Raw genomic sequence first — 23,833 nt, forward strand, 5'->3', positions numbered from 1 at the left:
TTGAAAGTTCAAATTAATACAAATCTGTGTTATCGAACTTTGATTTGGAATCAAAAGTTTGTGCTCATTAAAAAATCAAATAGGGAAGTGTTTGTTTTGTTGAAGTATTCCTCATTATTCTCAATTGCTCTCTATAGCATCAGTCTTGTTCTCCTTAAATTTCAGAATTCTTCTCTTTTCAATCTTCATTGAACTCTTGAAAATTATTTATGTTCTCCCCGCTAGTTGGTTGAGACAATACTTACAAAAACGAAGGTCGCCTCTCATTAATAAATGCAATACACAAGTGTTATTTTACAGTAATTGACATTTAAAAATGATTAGAATTAAATGCGGAAATAACGCTGGCAAAACAGTTTCGAGAATCATTTTAACTACATAATAACGTGATATAGGCTTTGGTTTTTTTGCTAGAGCAAGGAATTCATCGTTTTGGTCTTTAAAAAAAGAGTTGTGACATCAGAAATGAAGCTGTAATAGAGATCAAAGCAGACTTCAGAATGATCAGTTATCAAAGATATGAACAAAGACCTTTCAACCCTTTATCGCAAGCCGTTAATTAGCCACATTCAAACAATCAATTTATCAACCGTAATTTGTAATTGGAAAAAGCACAGTGGCACCGATGAGCCATCTTTCATTAGCAAGACTGGAATTGCAAGCTGCAGATATGGCAGCACGGTTGAAAGATCAGATTGTCAAGGAACACAAAATAAACAGATAAATTTGCAGTTTTTGGTCAGTTTCAAAAACAGTACTGCACTGGATACCCAGCTACTATCGTAAACAACAAGTGTTTGTGGCCAAAGGAGTGCCCGAGAAATTGAATGCAATTGATCCTACGAAGTGGGAACATGTGAGCCGTATCAACAGCTCAGTGAGCATTGGCACGCAAGCAATCAGTATTGCGAAACTCAGAAGGGGCTAGTGGCTTACGGGACGGGCTGGGTTATAGCAAACATAGAGTCACCGGCTAGAGCCAGTCAAACTCATCTCCAATTCAGATGAAGAGAGTAGGCCCTCATTAGTCGTCATGAGACAGGCTGACGACAAAATATTTTTCAGTAGCAACTATTCCGTAGCTTTAACAGGCTACTAAATACAATGGCATTTGTGCAACAGGCATTGAATTAACTCAAGCCATCAACAACACTGGTAATCCTTAAGGAAGGAAAAAGGAAAAGCAGAGTTATCATATCAATGTTATTACAGCATAAAGAACTTGCAGAAAAGATGAAGTCTCTCAAAGCTGAACGGGAAAACTCAAAAAGCAGCAAAAATCTACAGTTTTTACCTCTCCTTGACGTAGAGACCGTTGACTCCAGTCAGTTCAGAAACTAATAACTTAGAAGCATTGACTCCCAAGCGCTTCTTGCTTTGCAACAAGAACGTTTGTTTACCCTACCTGCCACGCGCAAAAAGAAGTTGTCGATCATGGAAAACTCTTACAACAAACTCAAGCTTGTGCAAATCTCATTTGGGACAAATTTTGAAAAGAGTATCTGCCAACTTTGAAAAACTGCAAAGTCGTAACTTACGGGTAACGACAGCCTTAAAGAACGCGATGTTGTTTGATTGATCAAATACACCGACTAGCGAGGATATATAATCTGGGTCGAGTTACGGAGACGATCGAGGGGTCCGACGGCGTGATTCGATCAGAGAAAGTTGAAGCGAAAGATGGAGTTTATAAGAGATTAGTGGTGAAACTCGCTCGCTCCTGTGCTACCATACAGGAAAGACGTTTTCGCGATAGAAAAGGGGCCAGCGATAATAAAACCAAGCATTAACGATTTCCTCAAACTTTTATATATTTCAAGGAACAGATTTAGAGAAGCCTGAGTAGTAAAATATAAAAATGTGACTCGAACCTCAACGAAGGGACACTATGTATTAGGATAGGAAATGCAGAAATTATCCCCCAAGAGGGGGGAAACTTAGGGGGACATTTACCGCAAATTCGCAGTAAATGTCCCCCTAATTGGTCCCCTAGGGGGAAAATTTCTGTATTCCCTATCTTATTACATAATGTTCCCCCAATGCAGTTCTGGTCAGCTTCAATTTCCTTCGAATAAAAATTGAAATTCACATTTCGTTTGTCTTCAATTTGTTCAATTTATTGTATTTTGTCCCTCATAGATGTGAACCATTATGAAACTTGAAATTTTATTCACCTAGAGTGACATTAACTTAACTTTTGAAAAAAAAAATATCTAAAAATAATTTGTCGATTTTTTGTTTTTTATGGATGCAAAACGTCATGAAACATGTTTTGTGAAAATATTGAGTTTTTTCGAGGCATGTTTCAAAATTCGGAAAATTGTCCCAAGTGGGGGACATTAACTTGCAGAATGGGGTCCAAAATTTTTTGCTTCTTATCGATGAAAAAAGTCATGAAACATGATTTGTGAAAGATATTGAGTCTTTTCGAGGCATTTTTTAAAATTCGAAAAATTTTCCCCGCTGGGGGACAAAAATTTGTAAATAAAAGTTGAAAAATGGTGTCCAAAATTTTTTTGACGAATTTTTGCTCCTAACCGATTTAAAACATCATGAAGCATGTTTTGTGAAAGATTTTGACCGTTTCTAATGCATTTTGCAAATTCAACAGATTAAGATTGTAGTATGAAAATGAACATACAAAAAATGTATCAAAATGCGTGCATAAAGTTATGAAAACAAAATGAAACCGACTCATCTGTTGATGGTTTCACCGAAAGTTATTTGATAGTTAAAACTAAAAACAAAATAGGGAATGATAGGTTCGTGTTCAAACATGTTCAGTTTTTCCTACATACATACATATTTACATACATACATGCATACATGCATTCATACATACATACATACATACATACATACACACATTCATACATATTTATACATACAAACATACGTATATAAATACATACGCGCATAAATACATACATACATACATACAAGCATACCTACATACGTACATACATACATACATACATAAAAACATACATACATACAAACATACATACTTACATACATACATACATATATACATACATACATAAATACAAACATACAGACATACATACATACATACATACATACATACATACATACATACATACATACATACATACATACATACATACATACATACATACATACATACATACATACATACATACATACATACATACATACATACATACATACATACATACATACATACATACATATATACATACATACATACATACATACATACATACATACATACATACATACATATATACATACATTCAAACATGCATACATACATTAAAACATACATACATACCTACAAACATATATAAAAAAACATACATACATACATACATACATACATACATAAATACATACATACATACAAACATACATACATAGATACATATATACATACATACATACATACATACATACTTACATACATACATACATACATACATACATATATACATACATACATACATACATACATACATACATACATACATACATACATACATACATACATACATACATACATACATACATACATACATACATACATACATACATACATACATACATACATACATACATACATACATACATACATACATACATACATACATACTTACGTACACACATACATACATACATACATACATAGATACATACATATCTACGTACATACGTACATACACACATTCATACATATTTATACATACTTACATACATAAATATATAAATACATACGCGCATAAATACATACATACATACATGCAAGCATATCTACGTACGTACAAACATACATACATACATATATACAAACATACATACATATATACATACATTAATACATACATACATACATACATACATACATACATACATACATACATACATACATACATACATAAATACATATATACATACATACATACTTACATACATACATACATACATACATACATACATACATACATACATACATACATAAATACATACATACCTACATACATACATACATACATACATACATACATACATACATACATACATTCAAACATGCGTGCATACATACATACATACATACATATATACCTACATATATATATAAAAAACATACATACATACATACATTTATACTTTCATACATACTTACATACATACATACATACATACATACATACATACATATATACATACAAACATACATACATACATTCATACATACATACATACATACATACATACATACATACATACATACGTACACACATACATCCATACATACATACATACATACATACATACGTTCATACGTAAGTACGTACATACATACATGCATACCTACGTACATACATACATACCTACATAAGTACATGCATACATACGTACATACATACATACTTACAGACATACATACATACATTCATACATACCTACAAACATACATACATACATACATACATTCATACATATATACCTACATACAAACATACATACATACATACATATATACATACATACATACATACATAGATTCATACATGCATACATGCATATTTACATACGTACATACATAAATATATACATACATACATACATACATACATACATACATACATACATACATACATACATACATACATACATACATAAATACATACATGCATACATACATACATACATACATACATACATACATGCATACATACATTTATACATACATAAATACATGCATAGATACATACATACAAGCATGCATAAATACATACATTCATACAAAAATACATACATACATACGTACATACATACATACATACATACATACATACATACATACATACATACATACATACATACATACATACATACATACATACATACATACATACATACATACATACATACATACATACATACATAAATACATTTTTACATACCCACATACATTCATATATACATACATACCCGTACTCGAGCTCAGGTTTCAAAAAGGAAACAATTTCTTGTATAGGTATGTACCCACTTCTGCTCATACACAAACCTGCTCACAAACATGTACAAATTATCGACAAAAACAAAGATAATCGCACTAACCTGTTTCTGGATGTTTACACTAATAAATGATCGACTCTAAGATGTTGAAAGTAGCGAACGAAGAGATCATGTTCAAACATGTTCAGTGTACGAAAAATTCAGAATTTTTTTCGACCAATCAGAACAAAGGATTTGTTTCAAATGACAACCAAGGATAATTGAAAAAACAAAACTTTAAAGCTACGAGGCCACGCGTTGAGTGTACATTTAATAATGAAAACAATTTGATTAAAAGTCATTAAGCTCAAACACAAAAAATCCTATCACTGAAAGGAAATCTAACTTTCAGTCACATATCACATCGTTAGTTATACCTTGTTGCAGCTTGCGCATTACTAGATCCAGAAATTGACAAAGAAATAGCATTTAAATTCAGACCCTATGGCGCTTTAATAGGAGTTGATAATTCACGACTAGGGCCTTTACTGAAATACAGTAAAGTTTTACGACTTCATGCAGCATTACACGACGCAGCTGGATTCGTAAGAGATTGTAGGAAGAAAGGTCCTGCATATAATTACTCTTTCCGTTACTCAACGATAAATAATTGTCTTTTTGGACATTTGACAGGAATTCTGTTCGTGCTATCAGTGAAAATTTTCCATTCCCAATTAATCCGTGAACTGGAAGGCGAAAAAACTTTGGAAGAAAGTTAGCAAATACTGTTGTTCTCGATCTCGAAGTTTTCAAACTAAAGTCCATTGGATTCATTATCAAAGAACTCAGCTTGTGTTCCAGTTGCGACGTTGCAACATTTTTGAAACCTCCAGTTAGCTTTGCAGAATTATCGGCTTACGATCAACAAACTGTTATTTGGCTGACACACAACGTGCACGGTCTCGATTGGAACGATGCCAATACACCTTACAGTGACTTGAAAACAATTTGCATAATTTTCAGTTTCCGATTTACCCGGATTTTTTTTGCTAAAGACACCGAAAAGTGTGAGCTCCTCAGCAAGTTGTTACAGGACACAGTTTAAAATCTAAAAAATTTAAATTGTCGCCGCATTTCAAAATACTTTCAGAGGAAACAGTTGCTTCTTGCAGTCTACATGCCAATATTTTTACAGCAAACTGTCATGTATTCAATCATTGTGCAGAACATCAGGCCAGAATATTTTTGCAGTGAACACAAAGTGATGCACAGAGAGGAGACAGCAACACTGACCACTTATCTGTCAGAAAATTTGAAGATATTTACTTGCTTGACTCCTCTTGACGATCAGCCGATAGTAATATTCAACAGAGTTCAAGGTTCTTGTGTACCAATACAGAACAATTTTTCAGTTGATCAACAGAAGCGAGCAAATTTTTTCAAAAAAAGATCCGGCGTTGCAAAACATCCCCGCTACAACCCGCTGTATATCATAGCAGCAAAACGTTACTTCGAAACAATTACGCTATCTCCAGAAGAACTAGACTGCTTCAGAGCTTTCCTCCCTGTGATTGACAACTTGTATCGTTTCCAATTGTATTTGAAAAATGAACAGAGAGCTCGCGAACAGCAGAATCAATTCAATTATGGCTACGAACAAAACAAATGAGAAGCCACCGCGGCCACCAAAAGAGCAGCGAATCCTTCGTTGGAAACAATGGGCGGACAAAAATATTCCTCCCTTTAGATTCAAAATAATAATACCGGAACGTGAGCTAACTCTGAAAAAGATGCCAGATGAGTTGCGAGTGTATATCCTGGAGCACCCTGAAATTGAGAAAGTCTTCAGTCAACCATCGTATAAAGAAAATGACTCATCTACTGTTTGTTGTAAACTAGAAATAAAAAACTACATAAAAGTTTTCATTTTGTTTGAATTCTGGTATATGAAACAGTTGCCCAATGAAGACAGTCAGTAAACTACATATCTAATTTTTTGTACTGTGCTTGTTGAAGTTAACTTTTGAAGCAAATAATTTTTTTCAAATGCATCAAATAGACGAGGCTGATGTGGGTATTAGCAATTTTTTGTTCGAAGTAAACAACAAAGAGAGGCCTCCATGCCATTGCTGTTCCAACTTATCTGTGCCACGGTCGGAAATAATATTTTTTGTTCAAGTCAGTATCATAGTTCTAAAGATCATCCTTTGCTTCACTATGTTCATTCTTTTGTCAGGAAGTTGCGAAGAAAAATCAATTTGGATTGCATTGTTGTCAATCTTAGTTGGTTATATGTTTTCAAATCCAATATTATGAACAAAATGATTCTGACATATTACCGGACATTCATGTCAATTGTTGGACCCGGAGGTTCCGGTAAAACTGAGCTGATGTTTCAAATGCTTGCAGGGGAACAATTTATTTTCACGTTTTGAGAACATTTATTACTTTTACAAGGAGTCCCCGCCACTGTTAAGAGAAAAACAAGGTAGTACAGCATGCATTGAATTCATCAAATACTCAGAAATGGAGATAACGAAGAATCGTTCAAACTGTCTTCTTATTTTTTAGGACTCATACGAAGAAATTTTTAATGACAAAGAATTAGTAAAAGTAGCTACGTCTGGACGCCATCGTAAACTTCATGTTATATATGTGAAGCATAATTTGTTTCATCAAACTAAATGGTCGAGGACAATTGACTTGAATACAACACACATTATATTATTCAAGTCTCTGCGCGACATTCAAAAAATTGAAAACCTTGGCCAGCAGTTGAATTGTCTCCTGTTTCTCAAAGATGTCTAAAAATTAGCAACAGCTGAGCCATTTGAACATTTGATTATTGATCTCGATCCCAAAACCAGTCAGGGTTTATGATTTGCATCACAAATTATTGGGACTGATCCTTCATTTTTTTTACATTCCTGCACAAGAAGCAGTCATTACACCAATTACCAAAGAAAAAGAAACATTTGCTTATGCTCAACAAATGGGCAAATAGAACAAACAAGAACTCCAACATTGAATCCAAATTAGTTAGAGACGGCGACTTCATTTGGTTTCTGAGTGATTGTGTAATGAACGTACTCTCTTGAGTTGTTCCAGTCAATAAAAAAGAACTAAAAAAGTTTGAAAAAACTCTGCGTACACTTTCGAACTGAAAAGTAGGGAAAACTGAACGGTTAAAACTGATTCAATCTCCCTCCGGTATCAGTCTCATTCGATTCATAGCAATACCCTGGATTAAATATCTAGAACAAAATGCATACTGAAGAGTTTGTGTTAATACATAAGCAGATGTACAAGAGAACAACCGCATGCTTCTCAATTACTCAGCAACAAAAATATTAACAACCCAGCCAAGCAGATATCGCTTCTACAAAGAAACAAGTTGCCATCAGCTCCCCCTGCATCGTAAGAGGATACAGAGCAACAAACGGACGCTTCAGTGGATGATAGAAGTACAATAACAAGTCTATGGAAAAATCATTTAAGACAAACAACACATCATTTATCAAACAAAGAGTGTTGAATGCTATTGGAATCTTGAAGGGGATAAAGCTTGAAAGAGCGCATAAAGTACTGGACAAAATAGAGGAATCCGATTCTGTGTCCTTGGACTCGTGAAAGAGATTGCTTTTTAATGGTACAATTAGAGACGTTCTTGCCGCTACATTTCGTTACAATCTACAGCAAATCACTTGCAAACTATCATTCCAACAATTCAGTGTGCTAACGCATCTCGATGTTGGTCCACCTTTGACTTGTAACACATACGCCCCAAAGTTTCTAAATTTATCATCTGAAGAAAGACTACAATTTTTGGAATATGAGTCAGACAAGCAAGTTGCTTCAAAATCCCGCAGAAAAAAAGCTAAAGCTTCTGACGACGACAAGGGAAGTTTTGAAGACGCAGAAGAAGAAATCAAACCAACCAGCTTCTGAGAAAACTACTTCCTATCAAGTTAAACAGTTAGACAAATTGTTCACTAAAGGCAGTACTGCATTTGGTAGCATTGCTAATTCAAAAAAGGCTGGCAGTTTCACCTGAGCTAAAATTGTTCGCTATCTTTAGATGAAAGCCCCTTACACAAAACACAGACAATTCAGGAATATTTTTCCCCGACTGAAAGCTCTTGCATACAGAATAAATGAAATCTGGTCTGTCAATGTTGCGTATATGGATAAAAATGCCCAACACAACAACGGTGTAAAATATTTGTTAGTGGCTGTGGATGTTTTATCACGTTACTTACGAGTTCAACCAATGAAAGCTTTATATGCAAAAGATGCTGTTGAAGCGCTCAAAAAATGATTAAGAAGAAACAACCAGAGAATGTATGGACAGACAAGGAATCAGAGTTCAAAGGAGACTTCAAAAATTTTTGTTAGGAAGGAGGGAGTTTTGTAAGAAAGGAATTCATTTATATACTACAGAAAGCGAAACCAAGTCAGCATTTGCGGAGAAGAACATTCATTGGCTTAAAAACATCATTTACAAATATTTGGAAGAAAAATAGACTTGGACGTATATTAAAAAATTACCCGCAGTTTGTAAATACTATAAACAGTCGTGTTAACCGGGTAACCCAATTAGCACCTAAAAAAGTTTTCAAAAGCATGAACCATTTTACAAACCAAAATACGAAAAAACAGACCTTGTTCGGATAGCGAAGCACAACGAAGAATTCAGAAAAGGTTATAAACAAAAATATATAGACGAAGTTTTTACGATATTCAAATTGATACCGTGAGTCTTCCAACGTGCAATCTTATAGATGAAGACAACTTTATAATTGAATGTAAATTTTATGAATTGGAATTAGTCTAAGTAAACGTGTTAGTTACTGCAGACGAATAAAATGAATCACGCCAAAGAATTCACAATCGACTTAACATCCAACGCATCAATGGAAATTTTTGGTGAAAACACAATGGCAAAATTCCGAATTCAGTTAGCTCAATCACTTATTTTGGATGGAGAATGGCAAGTAGATTTATCTTCAATATCCTTCCCATCAAACATCAACAACGTCAATTCAAACGTCAATTCATTGTTAGTCGTTTATGTAAACTCGGGAGCCGAACACGACGCCTCAAGTAATTGCAGTGAACACCTTAGAAAAATTCGCAAAGGCATATACAGTAGCTTGGATCAACTAATGGATGAACTAAGGCGAATTGCTCAGTTTAAACATTTTGATTTTAGTTTTGACAAAATTACTCATAAACTGGTTGTACAATTCGGAGCAAATGAGCGTTTTTCATTTGAAAACAAAGAAGTTCCAAGTATTCTTGGCTTCACGGGTATAAAAGAAAACTCGCATGATGGATACATTCATAATGGATACAAATCACACAAAACTCCCAATAGACACCAAAGTGATTTTCCAGTTGACATATTCTGTGGCTCACAATTAATCTTTGTCTACATAGACGTCATAGAACATTAGAATATTGGAGACGTGAAAGCTCCTGTAATTAAAATCATTGAGTCCAAAAGACGTTTGAGAAACGGCAGCATAAACACTGTTACACCCATTTGTAACAAAACATTTACAATTCTGGATAACCAGCCCAAACTTTCCAAATATGTTCAGAACATTAAAGTGGAGTTGAGGAACGAAGCCGGAAAACCGGTTCCATTCAATGGTACAGGAAAAGTGATTGTAAGTTTGAAGTTTCGAAAAATCAATTGAAATGGAAGCTTACTACAGCAACCAAGCATCACAGTCAATGCCACATTTCTCTGGCCATTTTCGTCAAATAGCAAGTGGCTTTGGAGCCCCCGCTGCAGGTATTGGAAGAGTTGCTTTACCATTGGAAAGAAAAATTATATGGACCGCTGCCAAAAGAATTGGTCGAGGGCTTTTAGTGCAGGGTGCACCTGAGATGGTTGAAGTAGCAACGAAACGAAAGTCGGCAAAGCAGGCGTTGAAAAACACGGTTGCAAAAACAGCCCGCAAACAAATTGATGGTTCACTACGTTCACGGATAACACGGCGGCGGCAAGCTATTAAACGTCGAAGACAACAATAAGTTAAACCTTGAACCGACAAAAAAATTTCCACTAAAAAAATCATTTCTAGAAAACCACAGCCAGGAATGAGTCGACTTAATTTTTTCTCTCGAGTAAGAAATGCGAACTAATTTAGTAATTATACCTTCCAAAGCCACTCACAGCTCCTTCGACTATTTGAAAAAACACCTTTGCTAGTTACCTTTGATCAATTATTCGAGCAAAAAACTGGACCACTTGATTCTCCCTCTGGATCATCGCTCAAATTGGACGTTGTGGGCGATCGCAACAATTTCATAGATTTGCAGCAAATTTATTTGGAAGTAAAATGTCAAATTTGGAATACAAAAGGCTGATGGAACTGATTTGCGATATACCGCCAGCGATATAACCGCAACCGATGCCGCATATTTTGTCAACAATGTTCTTCTTTCATTGTTCGCCGACTGCAATGTTTTTGCAAATGGAATAAAAATTTGCTCAGCTAATAGACACTATCCTCATAAAAATTTTATTGAAACAGAATTTTTGCATGGAGCCGATGCAAAGAAAACCTGGTTAAAGTGTCAAGGTTACGAGTATGAGCCGAACCCCGCTGGTATTGCTGTAGCCTCAAAGGATGCAAGGCAGGTAGCTGTGAGAAAATCGGAGCAAATTACTTTATATGGAAAGCTCGCTGTTGATTTCTTTTCCTGTGGAAAACATCTAGTAAATGGTGTTACATTGAGGCTTTCTTTCCAAGGACTGCAATATGATTTTGTTAACATTAGTGAGACGGCGGCAAAAAAATTATTTAATAGTTAAAATCCATGAAGCAAACTTATTTGTAAGAAAGATGACAGTGACAGACAACGTTGTTGGAGCCATTGAAAAAACACTCCTAAGAACTTCGGCAATGAATCGCTACATTGAAGTAATGACAAAAACATTCCTCGCAACAGCAGGTCAACGCAGTTGGAAACATGAAATGGTTTTCAGAAAAGAACCAATAAGGCGATTGATTGTTGCATTGTGCAGGAGCAATGCATTCATTGGAACTAACAATATCGATCCCTACCACTACCAAAAATTTGGTTTGCTTAAAATTACGGTCCATCGAAACGGGTTCGCAACAGCTGACACACCAATGTTAACAAATGATAACAAACGCCTGTATTACAATTCAATGAGTGCCTTAGCTTATCTTGAAAACGGTCATGAAATACCCCTAAGTGATTTTGCGCATCACTTTAAAATGGTCTTTGACTTAACCAGCACGCAAGAGGCGACACTCGATTTTATTCACGAACTAATAAACTCACCATTATCGGTTGAACTGAATCTTGATACTGATTTGCCAAACAACATTAAAATAGAGAAAAATCGTCTACTGTTTACATTGGCTCTGCAAGAAAAGTATCCAGAAGTATTCTACCCATGAATGCTTATACTAATGGATGAAGACCAAATTGATATTCATGTTGAAAAGTGAAAATATCTCAAATTTAAATTTCGAGGTGTTTGTGCGGCTGACAATTATCTCCTAAACTTACATGTTAACCGTTTCATAACTGTGAATGCATCGCGAGCTGATTCTATTGGTTCACATTGGGTGATGCTTGCCAAATGCAATGCATATCCTGTACTGTACTTTGCAGATCCGTTAGCACTACCTCTGACTGCCTATAAAGACATTTTCTCCCGCTAACAGCAAAGTACTGATTTACACATGATGATGGCTGTGATGGAGCACGGAAGCGATATTCGGTCTGCCCTGCAATCAGCAGACTCGCAACTGCGTGGTTTATTTTGCATCTATATAGCTCAATATTTCTACAGCAGTAAATTTCCCTTTGTACCTGATTTAAATGAATTTCATTTGCTAGCATTTTTAAAACATATAGAGTAAAATTGAATTTATTGTTCTATCACAGCGCTATTTTTACAGAAAGGAAAATTTATTCAATAGTCTGAAATCTCATGTACAAAACCTCCCTGCCCACTTAAAATTATATCCATAATCTGATAGAGAGAAGAGGAATGTTCACCAAGCATTAGTTGACAAAATCGTTTTACAGTCACATCGGGGATAGTAGAAGCACGTTTGTTAAAAAAACCTTTGCTAGCTACCTTTGATCAATTATTCGAGCAAAAAACTGGACCACTTTATTCTCCCTCTGGATCATCGCTCAAATTGGACGTTGTGGGCGATCGCAACAATTTCATAGATTTGCAGCAAATTTATTTGGAAGTAAAATGTCAAATTTGGAATACAAAAGGCTGATGGAACTGATTTGCGATATACCGCCAGCGATATAACCGCAACCGATGCCGCATATTTTGTCAACAATGTTCTTCTTTCATTGTTCGCCGACTGCAATGTTTTTGCAAATGGAATAAAAATTTGCTCAGCTAATAGACACTATCCTCATAAAAATTTTATTGAAACAGAATTTTTGCATGGAGCCGATGCGAAGAAAACCTGATTAAAGTGTCAAGGTTACGAGTATGAGCCGAACCCTGCTGGTATTGCTGTAGCCTCAAAGGATGCAAGGCAGGTAGCTGTGAGAAAATCGGAATAAATTACTTTATATGGAAAGCTCGCTGTTGATTTCTTTTCCTGTGGAAAACATCTAGTAAATGGTGTTACATTGAGGCTTTCTTTCCAAGGACTGCAATATGATTTTGTTAACATTAGTGAGACGGCGGCAAAAAAATTATTTAAAAGTTAAAATCGATGAAGCAAACTTATTTGTAAGAAAGATGACAGTGACAGACAACGTTATTGGAGCCATTGAAAAAACACTCCTAAGAACTTCGGCAATGAATCGCTACATTGAAGTAATGACAAAAACATTCCTCGCAACAGCAGGTCAACGCAGTTGGAAACATGAAGATGTTTTCACAAAAGAACCAATAAGGCGACTGATTGTTGCATTGTGCAGGAGCAATGCATTCATTGGAACTAACAATATCGATCCCTACCACTACCAAAAATTTGATTTGCTTAAAATTACGGTCCATCGAAACGGGTTCGCAACAGCTGGCAAACCAATGTTAACAAATGATAACAAACGCCTGTATTACAATTCAATGAGTGCCTTAGCTTATCTTGAAAACGGTCATGAAATACCCCTAAGTGATTTTGCGCATCACTTTAAAATGGTCTTTGACTTAACTAGCACGCAAGAGGCGACACTCGATTTTATTCACGAACTAATAAACTCACCATTATCGGTTGAACAGAATCTTGATACTGATTTGCCAAACAACATTTAAATAGAGAAAAATCGTCTACTGTTTACATTGGCTCTGCAAGAAAGGTATCCAGAAGTATTCTACCCATGAATGCTTATACTAATGGATGGAGACCAAATTGATATTCATGTTGAAAAGTGAAATTATCTCAAATTTAAATTTCAAGGTGTTTGTGCGGCTGACAATTATCTCCTAAACTTACATGTTAACAGTTTCATAACTGTGAATGCATCGCGAGCTGATTCTATTGGTTCACATTGGGTGATGCTTGCCAAATGCAACGCATATCCTGTACTATACTTTGCAGATCCGTTAGCACTATCTCTGACTGCCTATAAAGACATTTTCTCCCGCTTACAGCAATGTACTGATTTACACATGATGATGGCTATAATGGAGCACGGAAGCGATATTCGGTCTGCCCTGCAATCAGCAGACTCGAAACTGCGTGGTTTATTTTGCATCTATATAGCTCAATATTTCTACAGCAGTAAATTTCCCTTTGTACCTGATTTAAATGAATTTCATTTGCTAGCAATTTTAAAACATATAGAGTAAAATTGAATTTATTGTTCTATCACAGCGCTACTTTTACAGAAAGGAAAATTTATTCAATAGTCTGAAATCTCATGTACAAAACCTCCCTGCCCAGTTAAAATTATATCCATAATCTGATAGAGAGAAGAGGAATGTTCACCAAGCATTAGTTGACAAAATCGTTTTACAGTCACATCGGGGATAGTAGAAGCACGTTTGTTAGAAGTGGTGGTAGTAATGGTTGAGAGTCTTTTCACAGAGTTAGGCAGAAGAAGTTGTTTTTTAGTTTTGCTGGTTGAAACATGATTAAACTGTGACAAGTACTCCAATGCGACATGTAAGCGAGAAACAATAGCACCATGAGTATCAAAGTTTTTCTCCGTCGGCAAATTAAGGATTTGAAAAAAGTCACGAGGCAAGGTATCGTTGCAGGAGCATACGAAGAAAAAAAACTATTTTCCGGACCTTTATCTTCAAAAATAAGATGCCAATGACTGGAACCAAACGAACAACCATCGATAACAGTCAAAGACGAATGATAATCGTAAGCAAAATTTTCTATTCCAGAATCTTGAGGTTTTGGTTCTGTGACGCAAATAGTGTACTTGAATTGTTTTTGAAAATTTTTGAAGTGTTCAGGACTGTTTTCGTACATAGCCTCAACCATAGTAAGAGACGAAACTGTGTGAGTAAATAGTGAATTACCTCTATGAATTAATGGGTTTGAGTTGAGAATACGGTGTACACAAAATTTCAGGGTCGTTTTAAGAGAAAATTTCTTTGAATTTTTGTTATTTTAATTGCTGGTAAACAAATTCTGTCTAGACATTAAGTAAACAAACCAAGGCTGTCTGGTTTTTCCGAAGCTCTGCAAAGAAATCAAAGCTGTCGCATTTTCCCGAAGTTCAACAATCTTTAACCTGAGATAATCTTTTGGTTGTTTTCATTGTTTTTGAACAAATTGTTTCCGGAAATTAAGTAAACTAATCGGGCTGTTGTAATTTTTAGAAGTTCTGTACACGAATAAAGACTGTCGCAAATTCTCGAAGTTGTGCAAACTTTGCTGTGATTCGTTGACGACTCGAAATAAAATCTATTTTTATTAACATAAAGAAATATTTCAAATTTATTGTTCGCATAATACACTTTGAATTTCTGCAGAACTTGAGAGACTTTTGTTTATTCATATTCTACGACTAAATTGTCAATTCATTTCGACAAAAATAAAACATCTATTAATTCATTCCTTAGTTAAACTTACCCAGCTATAACAAAATGCCTGCAAAAGATCGAAACCTATCCGTCAACTGTCAAAAATGTGGAAAATCCGTTGTAAAGGCCAATATTGCTCGCCACAGGAAGACATGTATGATGGGCACTCTTTACTGTAAAAAAAAAGGAATTGTAATTTTGCAACAAAAAATGGTGCAGAATTAAAATGCTTCGATATAACATGCTTCGACATAACAATCACATCTGCTATTTTAATGAGATCTACAAATTCTTCAAGAAGTTTCGTTGTCCCAGCTGTGATGTGTTTTTCAACCATTCAGGTCATTTCAACCGGCATTTGAAAACTTTTAAATAACGATTGAAAAACTTCTATCCGCGAGGTGCTTATTCTTTGCGGGAAACACTATTTGAGAAGCTTGACAACTTCCCAATCGCTTATCCAGAAGACAATACCCTCTTCAGAAATTTTGTCGTCTTCGACTTCGAAGCAATATGTGTTCAATCACTGGAAACCAATAACACTGCGACAACATCCTGGATTGGTACTCATGTACCTGTATCGGTATCAATCTCTTCAAATTTGTTTGATGAACCAGTTTTATTATGCGAAAACGATCCTAATCGTCTCATCATATCCTTTGTAGCTCAACTGGAAAAATTAGCAGCAAAAAACAAAGCGTACTTGAGACCCAAGTTCTTGGCGTTGGAAGCAGAGATCAAAACTAAGTTGAGTGATTTTTCCTCCAGACTGGAAATTATTTCCGAAACTCAACCAAAAATCAGTAGTGAAACAGAAGATAGTAATGTATCTAAATTTTTTTGCGAATCCAGCAAAAACAGCTACTTGATCTCCAGCGTCATTTCAACGATTATGTTGACACTCCACCAGTTTTTGGATTCAAAATTAGAAAACATGACCTAAATTTAGTCAAAGCGTATCTCATTCCCCATCTCCTTAACGATACAGCTATTCAACCTACGGTAATCAAAAAATCAAATCAATTTATTTCTTTCAAATATAGTGATATTCAGGTTCTCGATATTTTGAACTTTCTTGGCGGAGCAGCATCTCTGGCTTCTTTTCTGAAAGCATATCAATCTGAGGAGACAAAAGCTTATTTCCCATATGAATGCTTCGATTCATTGACGAAACTTCACTGCAATCAACTTCCATCCTATGATTCCTTCTTCGGCAAACTGAAAAATCTAAATCCTTTGGAGAAGGACTTCTGTCAGTTCAAGAAAATGATGGAATCTGGAAAAGAGGAAACAGATGTTCTCCGGGAACTGGGTTTGAAAGAGAATCCTTTCTCTGGAGATGAGATTTATGCTCTCCCTGAAAAGTTGTGGAAGATGGAGAAAATGAAAACTTTTCTCAATTTCCTTCGCTGGCATAACAACAAAGATGTTGTACAAACTTTGCAAGCAATAAAGAAAAAGATGAAATTCTATCACGATTAAAAAATTTGATATGTTAAAGCTTGAGTGTACACTACCCAATTTAGCAAATATCTGTCCTCATAAGTCGACTGATAGAAAGTTTCACTCTTACTCGAAGCTGGAAAAGACTTGCATGAGAAAATACGGAGTGAAATGACTGGTGGTCCATCAATAGTGTTTACAAGGAAAGCTCTTGGACACAAAGCGTTCATCCGGAGATCAAACAATGTCTGTAAAGCAATAGTTGGAATAGATGCTAGCCTATTTTGTCCTTTCTACATGTGCCAAGAAATGCCAAATGGACTCTACACTAGATGGGAGTTGGATAGGAATCTTCAAAAAGTTCAAAGCTCGTCAAAACAAAATCAGGAAGTTTGAGAAGATGGTAATGTCTTTCTATCAAGCAACCAGACGCGAATGTACTATTGAGAGCTTCTATATGACTTGAAAACCGAAAAAAACTGATTATTTTATAGTGGATGGCTTTTGTGGTCATTGCCAAACAATTATTGAACCCTTGGATGCTACTACCTTTTCTGTCCCTATCGGGAAACTCAATCAAAGCTTAGTGAGGATGAATATGAGTTTTTATCCGGAAACCTGAATTTGATAATTTACGAAAACTTTACACGGAAAAAAAGGACATAAAGTTATAGAGATGAGAGATTGTGAATGGTGCGATAATGTTCAGGAGAACGTCATGCTCAAGAACCACGTCAGAAAAAAGTTCCCCTACAAATTACCATTGAGTAGTAAAAAACAGTTGGCGAGGATAGAGGAAGATAATTTTTTCGGATATGCACAATGTGATTTAGAAGTTCTTCACATTGTGAACGATGAAGAGTTTCGTGAACGATTTGCAAACTTTCCTCCAATTTTCAAAATCAATGAAGTTCGGAGAAAGAATATAGGGAAATTCATGCTGGAATATGCTGAAAAAAAACGCGTTATTGCTAAAACGAATGTTATTTTCGAGTTACAAATTAAATAATGGAATCATCAAAAGACCATTATTAAAGTTTTAATTGGAGCTGGGTCTACGTTGTACCAAAATCCACAGATTCATTGAGTATACCCCACAAATGTGTATCAACGTTTTCGTACAATCTGTTGTTGATGCAAGACGAGAAGGCGATGAAAATCCGGACTCTAGCGTTGTTGCTGAAACTATGGAATTACTTGGTAACAGCTCGTATGGTTATCAGATTATGGGTTGAAGCCGACAAACAGAAAATCTTTATCTTAGCGATGGAAAGACGCATAAAGCTATTAATAACCGTCTTTTTAGAAGATTGAACAACGTTTCGACAGATATGTATGAGGTTGAGCTTGTGAAAAGCACTGTTGAACATCGTGAACCAATAATTGTTGCATTCTTTATCTTACAGTATGCAAAACTGAGAACGCTCGAGCTCTACTACGACTTCTTTGTAAAGTTTCGTAATGTTCAGATATTCGAGGAGCTTGGAATGGACACTGATTCTTGGTATCTGGCACTGGCTCAGGAAAATCTCTATGAATGCATTAAACCAGAAATGAGGAGTATTTGGAATGAGACGAAAAGTAATCACTGTACAGATTTTTTTCATGCTAATAGTGTACGTAAATTTTTTCCAAGAAATTTTTGCGATAAACATATATAACATGACAAGCGTGAGCCTGGATTATTCAAGGAGAAATTCCGATGTACTGAAATGCTATGTTTATGTAGCAAAACGTATTGTTGCTATAATTGATTAACAAACAAAACTAAGTTCAGCAGAAAAGGACTCAACAAGAGTGTTCTGGAAGAAAACAGTGATGGACCTTTACGGAAATACAGACGAGTCCTGGACAATTCAGTGAATATGGCCTCAACTAACAGATGATTCAGAACTATAAATCACCAAATTCTAACCTATGAGCAAACTAAAAAGGACTCTCGTTTTTCCATTCAAAACGAATTTTGGTTGCAGATGGAATTCATATAACACCTTTGATGATCTAAACTTTCTGATACTTTTTTATACATTTTATCCATTTAAATCAATTTTGGGCTCGTGAACATGTTACGTGATTGTAAAAAAATTTTTTGCAAGTTGATGAGTCCACTGTTTAAAGTAATCATCCTTGAAGGGAAACTTGAACCGGGTTTTTAAACTTCAAGCTGAGTATGTAAGTTTTCTGACTCATTTCGCAAGGTGTTGACCAGATCTGCAGACAACACTGGGTGAAAAAATCAAGCAGGGCTTACTGCTCTGATATAAAGAAACACCTGGAAATTCTTAAAGTTCCTTTTGTTCTAGCACTTCTGATTGAATAACTTTCATATCATGGCTATCAATAAAATATTTTTAGTGTATCAATGTAGACATCCATATAAGGAGACCAATACAAGGTTATTAGTTCAACTGAGGTCTATTTTGAACCACTTTTGTTCCAGTTAACCCTTAGTTAAGTTGATTATTTCGTATATTTTTTATCAGTTGCTTGAGATAATCTTTCTTACCTGTACAGTCTCTGAAAATCGAAATTAGCATTAGTTTGCTGTGAAGTCATTCATGATAATTACGTGATTTATAAAATATCCATTACAACAATCATGAGTTTGATCAAAAAAGGTTTTATAGAAAACTCTTTCTTTAGAATTGGGTTATTCTCAACACAGGAGCTACTCAGAATATCCGAAAGTGTATTAGCAGTGTAGAATTTTGTGTCTTGTATTTGGTCTTATTGAGAAATGTTTGCTATCAAGTACCTTGAAAGATCAGCATCAAATTGATGACTCATTGTGAAAGAAGAAATACAACACAGCCTCATTTTCCAATTTGCAATCTGTTAGCTTTTTTTCTTATTTTGTGATGAGAATTTTAGTGAGAAAACTTATACATAAAACCTATTACCTATCTTAATGCGCTGCTATTTTAATACGTGTAAAATATAATACATATCTTTATACATTACTGTCAAAAATCAAATCTTAATACCTGTAAAATTTGTTACCTATATTTATACGTTGCTCCATAACTCTAATGTTAATACAAGTAAAATCTATTACCTATCTTTATACATTGCTGCGATAACTCAAAAAAGACCAAAATGATTTGAAATCGCAATAGCCTATCTTAAAACTTAAAACATGTGGGTCATCACCCCCCCCCACCCCCCTCGGGCACCTCGGTCCATCTATATACTACTAGCGTACGAAACAAATTTTAGTCACTATATGTTGACATATTTCGTTTCTGACTATAACAACACGGACTCAGCATTATATTAACATTGGGCTATTACGTCAATTCTACACCGAAATCCTGATGTGTATTTGCAAAAAGGTCTGGATAAAATGCATGCATAACCACCAATCCCTGACGTTGGTTTTGCATGGTAAAAACTGACGTTTTATAGATATGTCGACATAGTTGGTTTCACCCAATCAACGGTTGAGAAATGACATGTACAACAAGAATAGCATGCTATAGATAGAACTGAAGCAACGACTGGAAAGCATGGGAAAAATTAAAGTTTGAATGTTAAATTGATGTAAATTGCGGATTGTCGCAATCTGACTTGAGCAGTGAAATATTGTGTCTTGCTAACGTAAAACTTGTAATTTGCCTTACCATTGTTTTTTTTCTGAAAGTTTATGTATCTTGAGAGAAATGAAATTAAATAACTTCTTATATCTAAACATTAGGATGGCCAAAAAATTCTTAGACCAAATCAATGATTTAAAATCAGCTTGTTGGTAAGCGTTGACAACATGTATGATAAGTGCTCAAAATGCTGAAATTGTATAAAGAAAGCGACGAAAATATGCTTGATGTCTGAGAGCGTTGAAATTGTGTATGGAATGCGTTAAAAATATTTAAGATATGTGCTTAAAGGTGCTTAAAGTGCTCAAATCTAGTACGGAAAGAGCTGAAAAAATGTAAATTAGGTGCTCACAATGCTGAAATTGTGGAAATAAAGCGTTGAAAAAATGAGATAGGTGAAGAAAGTACTCAAATAAATGTAGGAAATGCGATGACAGGGGCTGAATAAAATTTTTTTTCAGGCGATAAATCTTACAAAGTTAACCGCTGAATTTATTTACGCATGCTCAATTTTTTCAGCACATTAAGCGCAATAATATGCAAGATTTGTCCGCTCAGAACTATTTTTTCAGCGCCCTTTCTGTACTTTTTTCACATACTTGTGTAAGAATTCTCGACTATGGCAAACAAGTTTGAAGAGAGGTTGCAAAAAACGTGGGGCTGTTGCGCACATCTGTACTTCGTGAGCTGTTTTTTAAGCTGAAAAAAAGCTCCGAAAACTTTTGCCGTCTATAAAATTAGAAGGCAAAAATATTTTAATATGCTTTGCACTTTCACAGAATTTTGCTTTTTGCGTAAACTTCGTGGCGCTGGGAAATTGAGCCGAAAAGAATATTAGCCGAATGGATTATTAACCGAAAAGGAGATATCAACCAATCAGACTTGAGATCGGTCGTGATATTTTGATCGGTTGTGATAGGTTGATAGCAAGTCCCATGGGCTGCTGAGGCAGGGCCGTGGCCCGCGAGGCATAACTAATTGTGTTAATTGCATTAGTAAGCGAGTTAGATATTTGCGCGCCCACTTATGTTTAAATACGGCAATTCTCTGAAGGAATTATTTCTGCTACTATGCCAAACTTTGACCTTTTCGGCTATTATTCACGTCGGCTAGTTTTCCGTACATCAAAATGCAAAAAACATCCTAAATGTGGAGTTTTCCATTTCAGGCGATGGGGGAGACCCAACTTATCTGTACGACAAGATCAACGATGAGCCTCTGTGCGTTTACTCGATATATTATTTTTATTACAACAGCGTAGGATGCTCAACAGGAAAAGTTTCAGTACACGCAAAGCTCTCGTACTTTCCTCTACCTGACTTGGCACTTGACAGACGCTACTGTGGAAATGAGGCAAGCATTTTTTATATACTCTGACAATTAATCATTGCACCCAGTGGAGTATATAACACCCCCTTTTATATCAGATTAGCTTTTAAGCCCAATTAACAAACTACCCGGGCTGAGGTGTCAACGCTAAAAATCGCTAAAAAATGTAAGATTCCCGGTGAATGCGGTGAAAAGATGTTAGAATTGCGATTTTTGGCGTTGAATGCGGTGAGAAAAAAATGCAACGCTAAGAATCGCAAATCTTACAAAAATTAACCGCTAAAAATTACTGTAGATTTTTTTTCGGTGAATTTTCGCAAGATTTGCGGTTTTAAGCGGTGACTTTTTTATTTTCACTGCTTCCCGTTGGTAGCGGGGAATTATTTTTTTCACCGCTTAAGCGGTGAAAATAAAAAATTCACCTCTATAAACCGCAAATCTTACAAAAATTCACCGCTAAAAACCGCAAGTCTTACAGAAATTTAACGCGTTTGTTTTCAATAACGTTTATTGAATCTGATTTAAATTCACAAGGAATAAAGGTAAAGTACGTGATAGACGGCGCAGTGGTGTAAGAAGTTGTTGACACAAAGGAGGTAAGAGATTCGAACCCGTGTAAGTGCGATTTTTTTTGTAAGAAATCCGGTGAATGCGGTGAAAAAAAATTTCACCGCTAAAAACCGGAAATTTTACAAAAATTCACCGCTAAAAACCGCAAATCTTACAAAAATTCACCGCTTTCACCGCATTCATCGCAAAAACATGCAGGCGCTTTTGCGGTGAATTTTTTTTTCACCGCTATTCACCGCAATTTTGACATTATTTTTTCGACAAAACCTTCGACAAATTACGCGATTTCACGGATTGACCTATCGTGAATGTTCCTACACCTTTCAATCGAACTCTCATTCCCAAGTGAAACTGTAATTTCTTACCGGAAAATATCTGACAAAAACTGAGAATTCTGACGTGCACTTATCAGATAATTCAATGCTTGAGGACTGTCAGATCTTCTTCAAAAACTGTAAATTAGAAATCTAGGATCTTTTCCGTTTGTGCCCCCAATACGTTATGAGCCCCCCATCCCCCATTTACAGAGCATGTGTCATTTTATAGTAAATCGTTGAATGTGTTAAAAAAATGCACGTGTAGTTGAGGGGTGAACATTATCTGCACTCAATAAGTTGAGGGGGGACAATGGGAAAAGGCTGTTGGATATTTTTTTCGACGCTTCAGTCTTTTTCTCCTGGCTTCAGATTTGCATTCCGATGTTGCAAGAGTGTGATCCAAACGACACTAAGGCGAAGTGTTGTTCCGAACTTTTCTGTGAGGTGAAAGGACCCATCGAGGCACATCGTTGTTTGCCCCATTGGTTCGATTGATCTTTGATCTATTGTTACAAATGTCAGAATAACGGTTGAGGAACTAAAAATTCTCTACAGATTCTAATTTCAACTGAATTCAATTTAACATTCCA

General features: G+C 35.5%; 1 protein-coding gene across 1 annotated transcript in view; it reads left to right on the top strand.

The window, feature by feature from the left end:
* LOC142338650 (uncharacterized) overlaps window positions 1–23,833 on the top strand; it is a 385,398-nt gene extending 361,565 nt beyond the window's left edge. Inside the window, exons 5-6 of the mRNA XM_075388497.1 lie at window positions 22,196–22,380; window positions 23,613–23,833. Coding sequence (XP_075244612.1) covers window positions 22,196–22,380; window positions 23,613–23,738 — 311 coding nt within the window. The 3' untranslated portion in view covers window positions 23,739–23,833. The remainder of the gene's footprint in view (window positions 1–22,195; window positions 22,381–23,612) is intronic.

Source organism: Convolutriloba macropyga, chromosome 4 (genome assembly GCF_964194025.1).
Source record: "Convolutriloba macropyga chromosome 4, txConMacr16.3, whole genome shotgun sequence".
Classification (NCBI taxonomy): Eukaryota; Metazoa; Xenacoelomorpha; order Acoela; family Convolutidae; genus Convolutriloba; species Convolutriloba macropyga.